Source organism: Salmo trutta, chromosome 35 (assembly GCF_901001165.1).
Source record: "Salmo trutta chromosome 35, fSalTru1.1, whole genome shotgun sequence".
Lineage (NCBI taxonomy): Eukaryota > Metazoa > Chordata > Actinopteri > Salmoniformes > Salmonidae > Salmo > Salmo trutta.
The window spans coordinates 38,843,730-38,861,229 of NC_042991.1; the positions used below are offsets into that span (position 1 = coordinate 38,843,730).

The 17,500-nt window shown below is 40.8% G+C and overlaps 1 protein-coding gene across 1 annotated transcript; it reads right to left on the reverse strand.

Moving 5' to 3' along the window:
• Positions 1 to 9,860: 9,860 nt before the first annotated feature.
• Positions 9,861 to 15,079, reverse strand: LOC115175181 (retinitis pigmentosa 1-like 1 protein). Its single transcript, XM_029734419.1, has one exon. The coding sequence runs from the start codon at positions 14,517 to 14,519 to the stop codon at positions 9,891 to 9,893; it is 4,629 nt and encodes a 1,542-aa protein (XP_029590279.1). The 5' UTR covers positions 14,520 to 15,079; the 3' UTR covers positions 9,861 to 9,890.
• Positions 15,080 to 17,500: the final 2,421 nt, after the last annotated feature.

Consider the following 17,500-nt stretch of genomic DNA (forward strand, 5'->3'; position numbering starts at 1 on the left):
TCATTTCTGTTGATGTTGATGAATGTCTATGTGACGGTGTGTAGCTTCTCCGGTAACATGTCGTTTTCAAAATAGGTGGAATATCTTCTTTATTATGTTCGTTCGTAAAAAAAAATATATATATGTCCAACAATGGCCTTCCCTGTGGCTCAGTTGGTAGAGCATGGTGTGTGCAATGCCAGGGTTGTGGGTTCGATTCCCACGGGGGGCCAGTACAAAAAAACAAAACAACAACAAAAAAATGCATGAAATGTTTCACTACTGTAAGTTGCTCTGGATAAGAGCGTCTGCTAAATGACTAAAATGTAAACAATCAGTTTATGAACAAGGGTTTAAACCTGATCCATCTTGAAATCCCCTCAGGACCCCTCCCTCAGGACCCCCAATTACCACCTGAACAGTTGTTGACAGAATTCCTCCTTCAGGCTTGTAGAGCGATATCTGACAGTACAAGCCTCTCAATCAACGTCTCACCAAGGGGAAATACTAAGTCCCAAAGGGCACCCTATGCCCTACATAGCGCACTGCTTCGTACCGGAGGCCTGTATAGAATATGGTGCAATTTGGGACGTAGCCAATGTCTGGGGACCTGAGTGACCGACCTTTGGGGTGATGTCGTCTGTTTTTCGTCCCTCCGCCTCAGTGACACCAATTTTCTTATGTCACATCCCCTCAGGCATGGACCAATGGGATCGCTCAGAGAGAGGCACATTCATCAGCCTTGTCCAATGGGGTGCCTCGCCTGTGACTGTGGTAGGTCTAGAAGGAAGTCTAGAAGGACAGAAAGCTTCACTACACACATTTGAAGTTGTATTAGTTATATGTAGAGGATACACATGGTATACACTGTTCAATAAAATGCTTACTTGCAGGTTACTTCTCCTCAATGCAACAACAATAATAAATACCGTTATTTTTTTTCAATTACTTTGGCACTAATTTCAGAACATTGGTGCCATTTTTTAAAACTCTAGACACAAAACTCACAACCGATGATCAAAATGCACATTTTTCAAAACTCTGGACACTTTTTCCAATTGCTTGGATACGATACACATAAAGCTAAGATCATTTGTTCATTGAACTAAATCACCTGTTCAAAATGACACAAGTTAACTTCAAAGTATTACCATTTCAAAATGCAATTCACACATTACATCTGAGATGACTGTCTATTCATTTCATTACACTGATTTAACTATCAATTGATACAACTGATCAAAATGATAAGTAACTGTTGCATTACTCCTAATGCATAGTTTTATGGAAACTGATGAACAATATTCCATGTTTAGATCATGAAAGTTTCAGGATAACGAGATCCATTGACACCAATTATCGTGGAACATTGAACCAATTGGACTACATTATCTATGGATGTAATATTTCATCATCATTCTTTATCAGACACTGTTTCTATGGTCCCATGTACCACTTTTCCAGACCATGTTTTCAGATTTGACATTACTGTACACTCGCTCGGCCACTTTATTAGGTACGCCTATCTAGTACTGGGTAGGACCCCCTTTTGCCTCCACAACAGCCTGAATAATTCATGGTGTTGTGAATTAAGAGAGGCCCTTCTGTACACCACTGTTTTAAACAGCTGTTATTTGAGCATTTGTGGCCTTTCTGTTAGCTTGAATGAGTCTGGACATTCTCCTCTGACCTCTCTCATTAACAAGGTGTTTTTGCCCACAGAACTGCTGCTCACTGAATGTGTTGTGTTTATCGCACCATTCTCTGTAAACTCTAGAGACTGTAGTGTGTAAAAATCCCAGGAGGGCAGCGGTTTCTGAGATGCTGGAATCACCATGTGTGGCACCAACAATCATACCACGGTGAAAGTTGCTTAGATTACTCATCTTGCCCGTTCTAATGTTTGGTCGAACAACAACTTAAGCTCTCTACTCTATATACTCTATACATTGAGTTGTAGGCAGCCACATAATTCGCTGTTCGAAGGAGCAGGCTATTTGCGTTATTAACACGCAGGTGTACCTAATAAAGTGGCCGGTGAGTGTATGTATGCAGGCCCCTGTAATTGCTTTTCCAATACTGCCAACTCATTACTGATTGGTTTCACATTGTGGTTAAGAGTACATAGTGAAATGAGTGGTATCCACCTACAACAACATAGAGATGACATGGAGCCGGCAGGTGATCCAGGTCACAATAGAGGTCAAGCAGTCGGAGGAGGAGGAAGACGAGGAAGATGTGGTGGTCAAAGGAACGGCAGGGGACGAGCATCCCTTCTGAGAGGTGGTCGTGGGCCTCATTTGAGAGGTGTGGGGGGAACGTGGTAGAGGACAAGGCCATGGACCAAGACAGCGGCAGCAACAGCAAAGAGTCTCCAATGAAATCCGAGCAATAGTTGTAGACCATGTCGTAAATCATGGCATGACAATGACTGAGGCAGCTACAATGATTCAACCAAACCTCAGAAGATCAACCGTGGCCTCAATCATCAGAACTTTCCTCAATGAGAACCTGTAAGTCTTCAGCATGCATTAAACAGGCTACTCTCAATTGTCAAAGGACTGTATACTGCATGCCAATGTGTACCACAGAGTAGGTGATGTGACTAAATGTGTTCTTACTCTCATTTTCCCTGCAGAATTGAGACTAGACCAAATAAGGGAGGCAGAGGTAAAATTCTGACTGACCTACAAGAGTGGGCTGTGGTCAATTTGGTTCGGGCCAGAAATGACATTCGCAGCACATCTTGGACAATGACGACACGCTCAACAATGTGGAAGCCATAAGTTTGCCGACTATTCCACGCACGCTGAAAAGGCACCAGGTGTGTCTAAAGCAGCTATACCATGGGCCTATATCATTGTGTGGGATAATGTCAGGTTCCACCATGCTCAAATGGTGCAAGCATGGTTTCAGGCCCATCCACAATTTATCACCCTGTACTTACCCTCATACTCTCCCTTCCTTAACCCGATTGAGGAGTTTTTTTTCTCCACATGGAGGTGGAAGGTATATGGTCGGCGCCCTCACGAACAAGCCACCCTTCTCCAGGCCATGGATGACGCATGCAATGACATCACAACAGACCAGTGTCAGGCCTGGATTCGCCCGAAGATTCTTCCCAAGATGTTTGGCTAATGAAAACATCCATTGTGATGTGGATTAGAACCTGTGGCCAAATCCACAAGACAGGGTTGATGGAAATATAGAAGTACAGTAATCAAACCTTTGTTTTGCTTTTTACAGTAAGCCAGGTGAGGAACACTGCAGTTGACGGTTTTTATTTTTTGTAGCTAATTATTTTTTGCTTTGATTCAAAGAAACCTATGTTATGATTTTATTGTATTTCATCAATACATTTCAGATGTTCAACAATTCCACTGTGTCTGTAGTATTCTCTCTACTAGTCCTTTTACAGTGATGTATTGTCACGGGCGTTGTATTGATTGGACCAAAATGCAGCGGGTACGTGTATGCTCATATTCTTCTTTATTAAACAAAAATGAACACTGAACAAAAAGAACGACGAAAACAGTCTTGTCAAGTGCAACAAACACTAAACAGGAAACAACTACCCACAAAACCCATAGAAAAACACCCCTACTAACTAGGACCTTCAATTAGAGGCAACGAGGAACAGCTGCCTTCAATTGAAGGTCAAAACAAGAAACTAGACATAGAAATAGAAAACTAGAACTAACATAGAAATAGACTAACAAAGAACATAGCCCAACAAACTCCGAAACACTCTAAACAAACACCCCCTGCCACGCCCTGACCAAACTACAATAACAAACAACCTCTTTTACTGGTCAGGACGTGACATGTATTTACGTGTAGTTCCATAATGAAACATGTATCACATATTTTGTACTACAATATTTAACGATTGTACGAACAACTACACAGTGAAACTATCGGTATCTTGTGTGTGGCTGATCTAAATGAATGTGGTATTTCATGATAAATGAGTTATTTGAACCAATGATTCCACAAGTGCAAGGGTTCTTTAAAGATATGAAGGCACAATGCAATGTATTGAACATTGGACAGCCTGTGTTAGAAGTGATGATCGTTTTGAGTTTTGTGTCTAGAGTTTTTAAAAATGACCACAAGGTTCAGAAATGAATGCCAAAGTGATTGTAGAAAACTGTAAGAGTCTGGTAGTCGCAGTTGTGATGTGTGTGTAGCATGAATGTATGAATGTATGAATGTGTGTATGTGTGTATGTGTGTGTATGTATGTATGTATGTATGTATGTATGTATGTATGTATGTATGTGTGTGTGTGTGTGTGTGTGTGTGAGTGTGTGTGAGTGAGTGCTAAGGTGCGGCGAGTCAATGTAGGGGGCCAGTCCAGGTCAGAGGACCCGGGGTGTCATGCCGAATTTCTTCAACCGCCTTAGGAAGTAGAGACTCTGCTGCTCCCTCTTGACCAGAGTGGTTGTGATGTCGGTCCGTGTCAAGTCCTCAGTGATGTGGACGCAGAGGAACTTAAAACTGCTGACTCTCTCTACTGCAGTCCTGTTGATTTGGATCGACGCGTGCTCCCTCCTCTGCTTCCTGAAGTCAACACCTTTGTTTTGGGTTGTTGTCCTGGCACCACAATGCCAATTCACCTACCTCCTCCGTATAGGCTGTAACTCGTCGTCGTTGGTTATCACGTCAGGAAACGTGACGACACGCAGTTGTGGGTTAACAGAGGGCTGAGGACTCAACCCTGTGGGGCCCCTGTTTTAAGAGTCAGAGTGGAGGAAGTGTTGTTGCCGTTCTTCCCTTAAGCAGGTCGGGACTACAGCCTGGGACAAGGAAGGGTAGAAGACTCTGAGGACGTGGCCAGGGATGCAATCTGGGCTGTCATATTGTGATTATTCACAGTGAGAGTCTTCCTCTGTATTCCATAGTGTTACATGGTCCTATATACATGGTCCTATATACTATCTGTTTCCATAGTGTTACATGGTCCTATATACTACCAGTTTCCATAGTGTTACATGGTCCTATATACATGGTCCTATATACTACCAGTTTCCATAGTGTTACATGGTCCTATATACTATCAGATTCCATAGTGTTACATGGTCCTATATACATGGTCCTATATACTATCAGATTCCATAGTGTTACATGGTCCTATATACATGGTCCTATATACTACCAGTTTAAATAGTGTTACATGGTCCCATATACATGGTCCTATATACTACCAGTTTAAATAGTGTTACATGGTCCTATATACATGGTCCTATATACTATCTGTTTCCATAGTGTTACATGGTCCTATATACTATCTGTTTCCATAGTGTTACATGGTCCCATATACATGGTCCTATATACATGGTCCTATATACATGGTCCTATATACATGGTCCTATATACATGGTCCTATATACATGGTCCTATTTACTATCAGTTTCCATAGTGTTACATGGTCCTATATACATGGTCCTATATACTATCAGTTTCCATAGTGTTACATGGTCCTATATACTATCAGTTTCCATAGTGTTACATGGTCCTATATACATGGTCCTATATACTATCAGTTTCCATAGTGTTACATGGTCCTATATACATGGTCCTATATACTATCAGTTTCCATAGTGTTACATGGTCCTATATACTATCAGTTTCCATAGTGTTACATGGTCCTATATACATGGTCCTATATACTATCAGTTTCCATAGTGTTACATGGTCCTATATACATGGTCCTATATACTATCAGTTTCCATAGTGTTACATGGTCCTATATACATGGTCCTATATACTATCAGTTTCCATAGTGTTACATGGTCCCATATACATGGTCCTATATACTATCAGTTTCCATAGTGTTACATGGTCCTATATACATGGTCCTACATACTATCAGTTTCCATAGTGTTACATGGTCCCATATACATGGTCCTATATACTATCAGTTTCCATAGTGTTACATGGTCCTATATACTATCAGTTTCCATAGTGTTACATGGTCCCATATACATGGTCCTATATACTATCAGTTTCCATAGTGTTACATGGTCCTATATACTATCAGTTTCCATAGTGTTACATGGTCCTATATACATGGTCCTATATACTATCAGTTTCCATAGTGTTACATGGTCCTATATACTATCAGTTTCCATAGTGTTACATGGTCCTATATACATGGTCCTATATAATATCAGTTTCCATAGTGTTACATGGTCCTATATACATGGTCCTATATACTATCAGTTTCCATAGTGTTACATGGTCCTATATACTATCAGTTTCCATAGTGTTACATGGTCCTATATACATGGTCCTATATACATGGTCCTATATACTACCAGTTTCCATAGTGTTACATGGTCCTATATACATGGTCCTATATACTATCAGTTTCCATAGTGTTACATGGTCCTATATACATGGTCCTATATACTATCAGTTTCCATAGTGTTACATGGTCCTATATACTATCAGTTTCCATAGTGTTACATGGTCCTATATACATGGTCCTATATACTATCAGTTTCCATAGTGTTACATGGTCCTATATACATGGTCCTATATACTATCAGTTTCCATAGTGTTACATGGTCCTATATACTATCAGTTTCCATAGTGTTACATGGTCCTTTATACATGGTCCTATATACATGTTCCTATATACATGGTCCTATATACTATCAGATTCCATAGTGTTACATGGTCCTATATAGATGGTCCTATATACTACGAGTGATGGCTGGTGTACAAGCTCCAGATTAGCCTTGCCCCCCTATGACAACCGATCTGGTTCAGTATTAACAGAACCAACAAACATAATCCGTTCGCTCTGGTTGTCAACATAACTGGGACCTCATTTCTATCTACAGTCATTTAGATTGATTCATGTGCCAGGTGGAATTATTAATAGATTCCTGAATCTCACCTTTAATGTTTTTTGGGACACATTATTTATTGTGTCATGAATGCCATAGAGTGATATATTAAATGCATTGGAGTAACAGTCGAAAAACCATTGGATATAGAAGGTAATCAGTGAAGAAAAAGGTACATTAATTAAAGGCTAAAATAAATCAATTAGCTAGTGAATGCAGAGAAAGGTAAACTATATAAAATGTTAAATGAATGAATGAATTAAGATATTAACTTTTCATTGGTATATTTTATTTCATAAACAATATCAGTAAATTCAACGTATTATGATTTACCATCATCATCATCATCAACATCTGTACAACTAAGAAAATATATAATATTTTAATACGGGATACATAAAGAGCATCAAAACGATCCAAAATATGGATCAAACATATGGGGAAACAGTGAAGGTTCCATAACATCACCTGGTATAAACACTCTATAATATATATATATATATATATATATATATATATATATATATATATATATATATATACACACACACACACATATACATATATATATATATATACACATATATATATATATGTGTGTATATATATATATACATACATATATATATATATATATATATATATATATATATATATATATATATATATATATATATATATACATATACATATACATACATATACATATACACATATATATACATACACATATATATATATACACATAGATATATACATACATATATATACACATATATATACATACATATATATATACATAGATATATAGATATAGATATATATACATATATATACACATACACATATATACATATATATACACATATATATACACACACATATACATATATATATATACTTGGTTTCTTATATTCTGTAGCTGGAGTGCCTTGAGTTTTCTCTGCATTGGGAGAATCATCGATTCAGGGTGTTGTTGCTTCTATAGATTTTTCTTAATTTATATTTGACGGTGGTGTTCAATCATGTGCAGTGAGGTAAATGGAAAATGGTGGTATAAAAAGCATTCAGTGATGTTAATCAAGAAGCATCTAAGGCATATTTTTTCCGTTTGTAGAAGGTGTCCAATGTGTGTATTCAATGGTTTAACACCTAAAGTTGTAAAAGCTTATTTTATTAAACCATAGAGTTGTCAGAGATTTAATAAAGATACTTTTTTTTAACTAGTTAGCTAGATGGTTCACCTGGGTCAACATCCTGGAGTGGAGATCATGTGCAAAAAAGAAAAAAGAAAAAGGGACTTAAAGATGGTGTCCTTAGTGGTGAAACTGCCACGTCCGTTTAGGATATTACAACATCAAAGAAGTTACTGAAAACAATGAACACAGTTTTTTTCCTCCAGGACGTCATTGAAGAGCATAATATTATACACAAAATCAAATGTGTACCTTGCTCCTCAACTTGGCAACAAAGCTAAAACAATGATGGTGTGGTGGCCAGTTGGTGCTGTTTCCCCGTACTGCGGATGCCATCTTTAAATTCATTTAATTTAATAATAAAAAAATATAAATAGAATCTGGGGTTCAACTACACTTTTCCATACCAGAGTGTTTAGTATATATTTTCACATAGTGTAGGCTATTATTAATGTGGCTGTCAAAATAAGTGCAATTTCATCTAGAAAAATATATATTATCTCATATTATGTTAATTTGATACATTTGAAGCCAAAGTAACCTCATTTAAAGAAATGTTATTAAAATTAGATTATAATTACATATAGTCAAATACACATGCAGTACGAGTCAAAAGTTTGGACACACCTACTCATTCAAGGGTTTTTCTTTTTTTTTGGTACTATTTTCTACATTGTAGAGTAACAGTGAAGAGATCAAAACTATGAAATAAAACATATGTAACCACCTAGTATCCAAAAAAAGTGTTAAACAAATCCAAATGCATTTTATATTTGAGATTCTTCATAGTAGCCACCCTTTGCCTTGATGACAACTTTGGGTGGCTACTTTAAAGAATCTAAAAACTAAAATATATTTTGATTTGTTTAACACTTTTTTGGTTACTACGTGATTCAATAATATGTGTTATTTCATAGTGTTGATGTCTTCACTATTATTCTACAATGTAGAAAATAGTAAAAATTAAGAAAAAGCCTTGAATGAGTAGGTGTGTCCAAACTTTTGACTGGTACTGTATGTGATCTCTTTCATACATACGTACATTTGGAATGTATTGTTTCCAACTACCTGAGATTTGTTCATAGACAGGCAACAAAGAATGTTGCCAAAAAATGTAATTATATATATGTTATCCTAAAATATCAACAAAATATATTTATTCTTCTTCTTTTTACATTCAAGTTCACATTGAAGTTTCACATATACATTGCATATTGTATATAACTATTGCTCCATTTGTAGTTCATTACTTGCAAAACTCCTTAGGGCTTTTAACTGAGTTTAAATATTTATTTGAATAATTATTTATTCTATTCATTACAGTTGTAGATGATTATTGCACTAATACCAATCATCATCTACAACTGTAAACATGGTTTGTAAAAAATAAATGTCAATAATCTTCCATGAAAATTAAAATATATATTTTCTGTCGTGTAAATATAAACAGAGAATACCATCCGTTTCGGTGTGTATATTTCAAGTTTTAAAACATTCCCTTTTTTTAACTGTCCTGTGTCATGTGACGAGTAGTAATGAATTAAAGTGCTTTGATCATTATTTGAGGAAGTTATTATTAAACAGCAGTACTTATAATAGTGAAGTTTTAGAAATCAATACCGTATTAATCAATATCGTATTAATCAATACCGTATTAATCAATACCGTATTAATCAATACCGTATTCATCAATACCGTATTAATCAATACCGTATTCATCAATATTATATTAATCAATATCGTATTAATCAATATCGTATCGTATTAATCAATATCGTATTAATCAATATGGTATTAATCAATATGGTATTAATCAATATCGTATCGAATTAATCAATATCGTATTAATCAATGTCACTTTACTTGGCCTTCCTTGACTTTACAGATCTTGCTGGAGACTTCTTCGGAGTTTTCTTCTTTGGGGAAACGACTTGTCGCTCGAGGACCTCGCTGACTGCCTCTGTGCATTCTGACACCCTGCTTTCGTCCTCCGTGTCTGTAGGGTACATCTGGTTGCTCTTCACAGAGAGGTGGTGGCCCGACCTTTCCCCTGAACCTGTCTGTGAAATCTTCTCGCTTTTGGATTCTGTCTCTGCCTCTTCATTCAGGACGTTGTCCAGTGAGCCTGGTTGTGATTCCATGGAAGACTTGGTGGGCTGACCACGTAGGCTTTTATTAGATGTCCCAGAAGGTCCGTCACTATCACCGTCGTCTTCAGATTGTCCTTTGCTTGTGACGTCATCCCCCTCATCAGCTGGATCTTCCTCAACAGCATCGTTGTTTTCAGCAGTATCTTCCTCAGCTTCCTCAATCTCTTCAGCTTCCGGCTCCTCCACCCCTTCCTCCTGCTCTTCCTCATCAGCAGCCTCATTTTCAGTAGTTTCCTCCTCAGCTTCCTCCTCAGCTTCCTCCTCAGCTGCACCATCTTCATCTGCATCCTCTTCAGCCTCCTCCTCCATTCCGGCCTGCTCCTCCTCAGCTTCTTCCTTCAGCTCCTCAATAGGAGTCTCCTCAACTTCCTCCATCTCAACTTCTTCCATCTCCTCAGCTTCCTCCTCCGCTTCCTCCTGCAACTCCTCAACAAGAGTCTCTTCAACTGGAGTCTCCTCCTCCTGCAGCTCCTCAACTGGAGTCTCTTCAACCTGAAGCTCAGCGTCAGCCTCTGCTGAGGTATCACCCTCCTCCTCTTCTGGTTTGTCCTCTTGTGCCTCTGACTCCTCGTTGTTACCTTCAGTCTCTGAATCCTCAACATCGGCGTAAGCACTGTCTTCAGAGTACTCTGCTCTGGCCAAGGCATCAAATGAGGTCATTGGAGTTTCCTCAACAGTTTCCCTGATAGCTGGCACCTCTGATTGTTCTCCCTCATCTGTCGATATTTCCAACTCAGACTCATCCTCAGCTTCATCCTCTCCGTCGGCTGAGTACCCAAAGTTTCCACAGCAATCCTCTTCATTTGCTGTCTCATTGCCCTCCGTAGTTTCCACTTCTTCATCTTTTTCAACGTCTTCGGTTTGGTCTTGGCTTCCATTTTCAAAGTCCTCACGGTCTGCGTTTAATTTGTTTGTATTTGCTTCTTCTGCCTCGTTTCCTGCATTGTCTCCTGCATTTGCATCATCTTCTTGTTCTGTTCCTGTTTCCTCCGGGACCATATCTTGGTCTGTTGTTTCTCCGTCCTCCGCCTCGTCGTCTGCTTTTATCTCCGATACATCATCATGACAATCCGTCTCCTCGATGTTTGACTCAACTACAGGCTCTTTTTCCTCTGCTGTTTCATCCTCCCCCTTTTCTACGTTATCCTCAGCTTCACCTTCAGCTCTTTTACTTGCTGCTTCGTCTTCAACTGCCTCAGCTTCTGCCGATTCTTCTCCTGTGTTTTCATTCTCATCACCTTCAGTTTCATCTCCGGCTGTCTGCTCTTCTCCCTCAGCTGTTTCAGCTTCAGCACTCTCCTCCTCTCCTGCTGTTTCATCATCAGCTGTCCCTTCTCCTGCAGTTTCAGCTGGTGCCGACTCGTCTCCAGTTGTTTCAACTTCGGCCGACTCATCGCCAGTTGTTTCATTTTCTGAGGACTCATGCCCTGTGGTTTCATCTTCTCCAGCTATCTCATCATCTGCAGTCTCAGCTTTAGCAATCTCCTCTTCCCCTGCAGTTTTATTTTCGGCGTCTTGATCTCTGGAAGCTTCCTCTTCTGCTGCCTCAGATTCAGCATCCTCCTCCCCTTCAACTGTTTCATTTTCAACAGTTTCAGCTTCTGCAGTTTCCTCGTCAGCTGTCTCTACTTCAGCATCCTCCTCTTCTTTGACAGTTTCGTCCCCAGCTGTTTCAGCTTCAGCACTCTCTTCCTCTCCTGCAGTCTCCTCTTCAGCTGCTTCTACTTCAGCAGTCTCTTCTCCTGCTGTTCCATCATCTGTAGTCTCTGCCTCAGCAGTCTCCTCCTCTCCTGCCTCATCTCCCGCTGTCTCTGCCTCAGCACTCTCCTCGTCTCCTGCAGTCTCCTCTTCAGCTGCCTCTACTTCCGCAGTCTCATCTTCTTCTGCTGTTACATCATCTGTCTCTGCCTCTGCAGTTTCAGCTTCAGATTCCTCCTTTCCTGACATTTCATTATCAGCTGCTTCAGTGCTCTCCTCTTCTCCTGGTGTTGATCCTGCTGCTATAACAGTCTCCACTTTATCAGCTTCTTCTTCTGCATCTTCATCTTTTCCTGTCTCTGCTTCAACTTCTTCCTCTCCTGCAGTGTCTTCTTCAGCTGCCTCTTCTTCTCCTGCTGTTTCGTCATCAGCTGCTGTCTCTGCTTCGGCAGTTTCTTCTTCTCCTGCTTCATCTTCTGCTGTCTCAGCTTCTGTTGTTTCTGCTTCAGCTTCCTCCTCTTCTCCTGCTGCTTCATTATTATCTGCTGTTTCTGCTTCAGAAGTTTCTTCTTTTAATGCTTCATCTTCATCTGTCTCTGCTTCAACTTCCACCTCTTCCCCGGCGTCATAATACACTGCTGCCTCTGCTTTACCACTCTCATCACCACTCTCTTCTGCTTCATATTCAGCTATCTCAGCTTCAGTATTCTTTGTTTCAGCATCCACCTCCTTTCTCTCTGCTTCATCAGCTGCTGTCTCAGCTTCAACAATTTCTTCTTCATCTGCTTCATCTTCAGCAGTATCTGTTTCAGCTTCCCCATCTTCTATTGCTTCACCTTCAGCTGTCACTTCTACATCAGTTTCTACTGTCTCAGCTTTGTCACCCATTTCAGCATCTTTTTGTTGTGATTCCTGCATCTCCTTCTTAGCCCCATTGATAACATTTTCAACAAGGGTTTCCGCTGCTTTGGCTTCATCCATACCTTCAGTCTCATCTGCAACATTGACTTCTTCTTGTATCTGTGGTGGACTGTCCTTTTTCAACTGGAGAATTGACTTTAAATCAAAAGCATGTGTAATGCCAGCTTTCACTACCACCGTTTCAGTGTCATCTGTAACATCAGCTTCTTGCGTCTTTGGAGTAGGTTCCCTTTTCAACTGAAGAATTGACTTTAGATCAAAAGCCATCATGACTGGTGCAGTATGCAGGACTTTTGTAGGAAGCAGTGGCCCCAATTCCATTTTCTTTTGTAAACACGCTTCACAAGGGCAATATTCATCATCACTCCGTTGGTCACTGAAGGAAGTGCAGGTTGCATCGTCACTTTTATCCTCCCGGTTATCAATGGACTGGTCACGCACGACTTTCAGTCTTCTTCGCTTTGTCTCTGTTTGTGCATTTGATTCTCGTGACAAGGCTTCTTTGGGTGGTCTTGGTCTTCCAGCCCGACCGTGGATCTTCCTCAGTTCCCTGTCGATGCTTAGTTGTATTCTCCTCCTCACATCATCTTTCAGTTCGGCTATCATGGCATTGAGCTGTTCGTTGTTGTCCAAGTTCCAGCGAACCTTGAACTCAGCCATGGCATCCATATAATGTGTCATGAACTGCTTCTCTAGTTTGTTCAGTAACTTCAAGACCCAGACAGGATCAGGATCCAGGGAAAACCTTTTGGCTAGTTGTGCCCTTTGGACAGATGGAGGAGAGCCAGAGCTTGTGTCCTCTCGAGGGTCTGAGCTCTTGTTGGAAGACGGGGATGTTTCTGGTAATTCTCTCAGACTTTCATTTCTAATGGTGTCATCAGACTCCGGGACGTCTTCGTCTTTTTGTTTCTCTTCCTCCACTGCTGTTCCTCCTTCTCCTCCTCCTTCTTCGGGGATCCATTGGACCTGACTGGCTGTGTCCGGAGTGGCTGGATCAGACATTGGTGCTGAGGACTCTGGGCTTTCATCTTTCTGTGCCATTTCATCAACTTCTTGTACCTTCACCAACGCTTCCCCGTCTGCGTTCGTTGCCTGAGCCACACCGCCTGAACTCTTACTTGAGCCTGTTGAGCCACTGCTGACGTCCACCCCGGAGGACGACCTTGCTTTCCCGTCACCGTCCACAGAATGTTGATCACAGCCATTCTGCTGTTGCTTTCCACCTTCTGCTGGGTCACACAACCAGAGGGACTGGAGGATGTTCATTAGTTCTCTGTACCTTGTGTCCTTGGCGTTTGCATCGTCGTTGGGATCAAAGTCTATCAACTGCAGCTTTGCGAGGCAATCCAGGAGACCTCTGGCTGAGGTGCTCAGTTTACGTCCATACACTGGGGAAACTTCAGGTAAACTGTTACACCGGTCAAGCTTGGGATTCAACAGGACTTTCATCACCTGAACTGAGGAGTGAAAGCTCTTTGATACCTCTTCCTGTGGAGCGGTGCAGGGGTGAGTGTCTTCTGGTGGGGTCTCTGGTGGGGTCTCCGCTGGCTCCTCAATGTCAGCCACATGGTTGACCACTGTCTCTTTGAGCTCTTCCTTTTTTTCGTTTTGAGTTTCACACTCAGCAATGGTGTCAATATCCTCTTTTGTTTTTTCCTTTTGCGGTAGTTCTTCTGGTGAATGGCCTCTGTCACTGAATTCATCCCCAATTTCATACATCACACTGTCGGACGGTATTTTCTTAAGCCACTCTTTCACAACCTCTGTTGGAGAGGCGTTAGGTAGATTGGAGGGAACCAGCTCAGAGACTTCTCCTTCCGGCCGCTGTCGGGAGAAACTGAGTAAGGAAACCCCTTTCCTCTGTTTGCACTTGCCACTCTTGTCACTTATGTTGTCACTGACATTCCTGTCTGTCACTTCCAAGGGGCCATTGCATGAGATGTTAGAGTTCTCTTCCACTGGCTCTGCTGCATGTGACTCATTACTGTCACTCGAGCCACTAAGTAAAATAACAGGTCGTTTGATTTTTCTGGGGGTTGGTGGGCAGTCTGGTGGGGTAGGAGTGAGACAACTCTTTGACGCAACAGAGTTAGGTCTGGGAGTGTCCACATGATCTCTTGTGGCAGTCTTATTTGACCTGTTTGTCTTTCTTGAAATTTCACTCCCTATGTCACTTTTGGCGTCATCCGTATTGTTTTTGTCCTTTCGTCCTTTGACTTGTAGATGGGAAGACACGTTGGACAGGTTGCTTTTAGGTCTCTCAGCCCCTTCAGCAGTTACACTATCTTTCGGTTTGGAGGTACAGTAAATGCATTTAGATTTGTCTGATGCATTGGTCCTAGCTGACTTAGCAGATACATTCACCACATTTTCCTCAACTTGCTCTTCAGCTTTTTCTATAGAATTTACTTCAAAAACGTTGGACTTACTTGATCTCGCAGATACGTGTGACTTAGCTGATACAGCGCTGAGTGCTCGCTCCTCTGTTTTATGGTCAGGTTCAATAATTGAAACTTTTGACTTTTTAGATCTTGCTGAGACATTTGATTTAGCTGACATAGCACTAGGTGCTCTCTCTTCAGCTTCCTCTACATCCTCTCGTGCCTTCACTTTGGCAGTAGTATATTCTGTTTGGTCTTCAAGTTCAGCAGTTTCGTCAGCTGGAACTTCAGAAGTTTTAGATTTTGTTGATCTTGCTAAAGCATTTGACTTGGCTGACATAGCACTAGCTGCTCTCTCCTCAGTTTGATCCTGTTCTGCTGCAGTATCATCAGAAATGTCGTATTTCTTGTGTCTTGCTGACATATTGTACTTAGCAGACATGGCGCTGGATGGTCTCTCAGTTTCTTTGACACAAAGTTCAGAAACCTTGGACTTCTTTGATGTTGCAGAAACATTAGACTTAGCTGATTTGCCAGACATGGCACTGGGCGCTCTCTCTTCAACGTCTTCCAATTCTACATCTCCGTTTTTCACGGGAAGAACTTTTGAAAATGTAGGTTTCAAAGGTCTTGAAGAAACGTTAGATTTAGCAGACATACTTCTGGGTGCTCTCTCTTTAATTTCATCCTCTTCTACAGCAGGAACTTCAGAAGCTTTGGATTTGTTTGATCTTGCTGAAACAGACTTAGCTGACTTGGTTGACATAGCACTGGGACCTCGATCCTCTGTTTCATCCTTAGGTTCAGCAGTTTCTTCAGCTGCAAATTCAGACTTAGCAGACATAGCACTAGGTGATCTCTCTTCAGTTTTACCTATTTCATTTTCAGGGCCGTCTTCAGCAGGAACTTCAGAAGCTTTCGATTTCTTGCATCTTGCCGAAACAGCAGACCTACCAGACAACGCGCTGGGTGCTCGCTCTTCAGTTTCCTCTTCAGGACAAAGTTGAGAAACTTTTGACTTCTTTGATTTTGCAGAAACATTGGACTTAACTGACTTAGTAGACATAGCGCTAGGTGTTCTCTCCTCCTTTTCATCCACTTCTGCTTCAGCCAGAACTTCAGAAGCTTTGGATTTCTTTGATATCGCAGAAACATTAGACTTAGCTGACTTAGAAGATGTAGCACTAGGTCGTCTCTCTTTAATTTCTTCCAATTCTTCAGAAGATTTAGACATCGCTGATCTTGCAGAAACATTGGACTTAAAAGACCAAGCACTGGGAGCTCTGTTGTCTGTTTCTTCTGCTACTACCTCAGTTTCTGCACTTTCTTCAGCTCCCTCTTCAGTGTCTTCCTCAGCAGCTTTAGATTTCCTCGATCTTGCTGAGACATTAGACTTAGTAGATGTAGCACTAGGTGCTCTCTCCTCAGTTTCCTCAAATTCATCTTCTGCGTTGTCTTCAGAAGGATTATCAGAAATATTGGACTTATTAGACATAGCTGATCTCTTTTCAGTTTCATCAGAAACGTAGTATTTATTCAATCTTGATGATCGGTTGTACTTACAAGACATAGCGCTGGATGATCTCTCAGTTTCGTCAACACAAAGTTGAGAAACCTTGGTCTTCTTTGATCTGGTAGAGACATTCGACTTAGTTGACTTAGCTTCCGTTTCATGCTCAGACTCATCAGTTTGTTCAGCGGGAACACCCTCTGTTTCTTCTACCTCTTCTGCTTTCTCTCCAGCTATTTCTTCCTCTGCTTCTGCGTTTTCCTCAGCAGGTTCTTCGGAACCATTGGACGTAGCAGACATACCACTAGATGGTCTCTCTTCAGTTTGATCCTCTTTTTCTTTAGAAACATAGTATTTCTTATATCTTCCTGACCGGTTGTACTTAGCAGACATGGCGCTAGGTGCTCTCTCCTCAGGTTGATCCTCTTCTTCAGAGGGATCATAAGGAACGTAGTATTTCTTGTATCTTGCTGACCGGTTGTACTTACAAGACATGGCGCTGGATGATCTGTCATCTTCAACACAAAGTTGAGAAACCTTAGTTTTCTTTGATTTTGCAGAAACATTAGAATTATCTGACGTAGCACTAGGTGCTCTCTCTTCAGACTTTTCGAAATCCTCTTCTCCGTTTTCCTCAGCTGGAAGAGTTTGATCGTCTTCTGCAGCGGGATCATCAGAAATGTCATATTTTTTGTGTCTTGCTGACATATTGTACTTAGCAGACATAACGCTGGATGCTCTTTTGGTTTCTTTGACACAAAGTTCAGAAACCTTGAACTTTGATGTTGCAGAAACATTAGACACAGCAG

Bases quoted from the DNA above. Each gene is read 5' to 3' on its own strand.
- LOC115175181 (XM_029734419.1), bottom strand. From the start codon at position 14,519: ATGTATGAAATTGGGGATGAATTCAGTGACAGAGGCCATTCACCAGAA.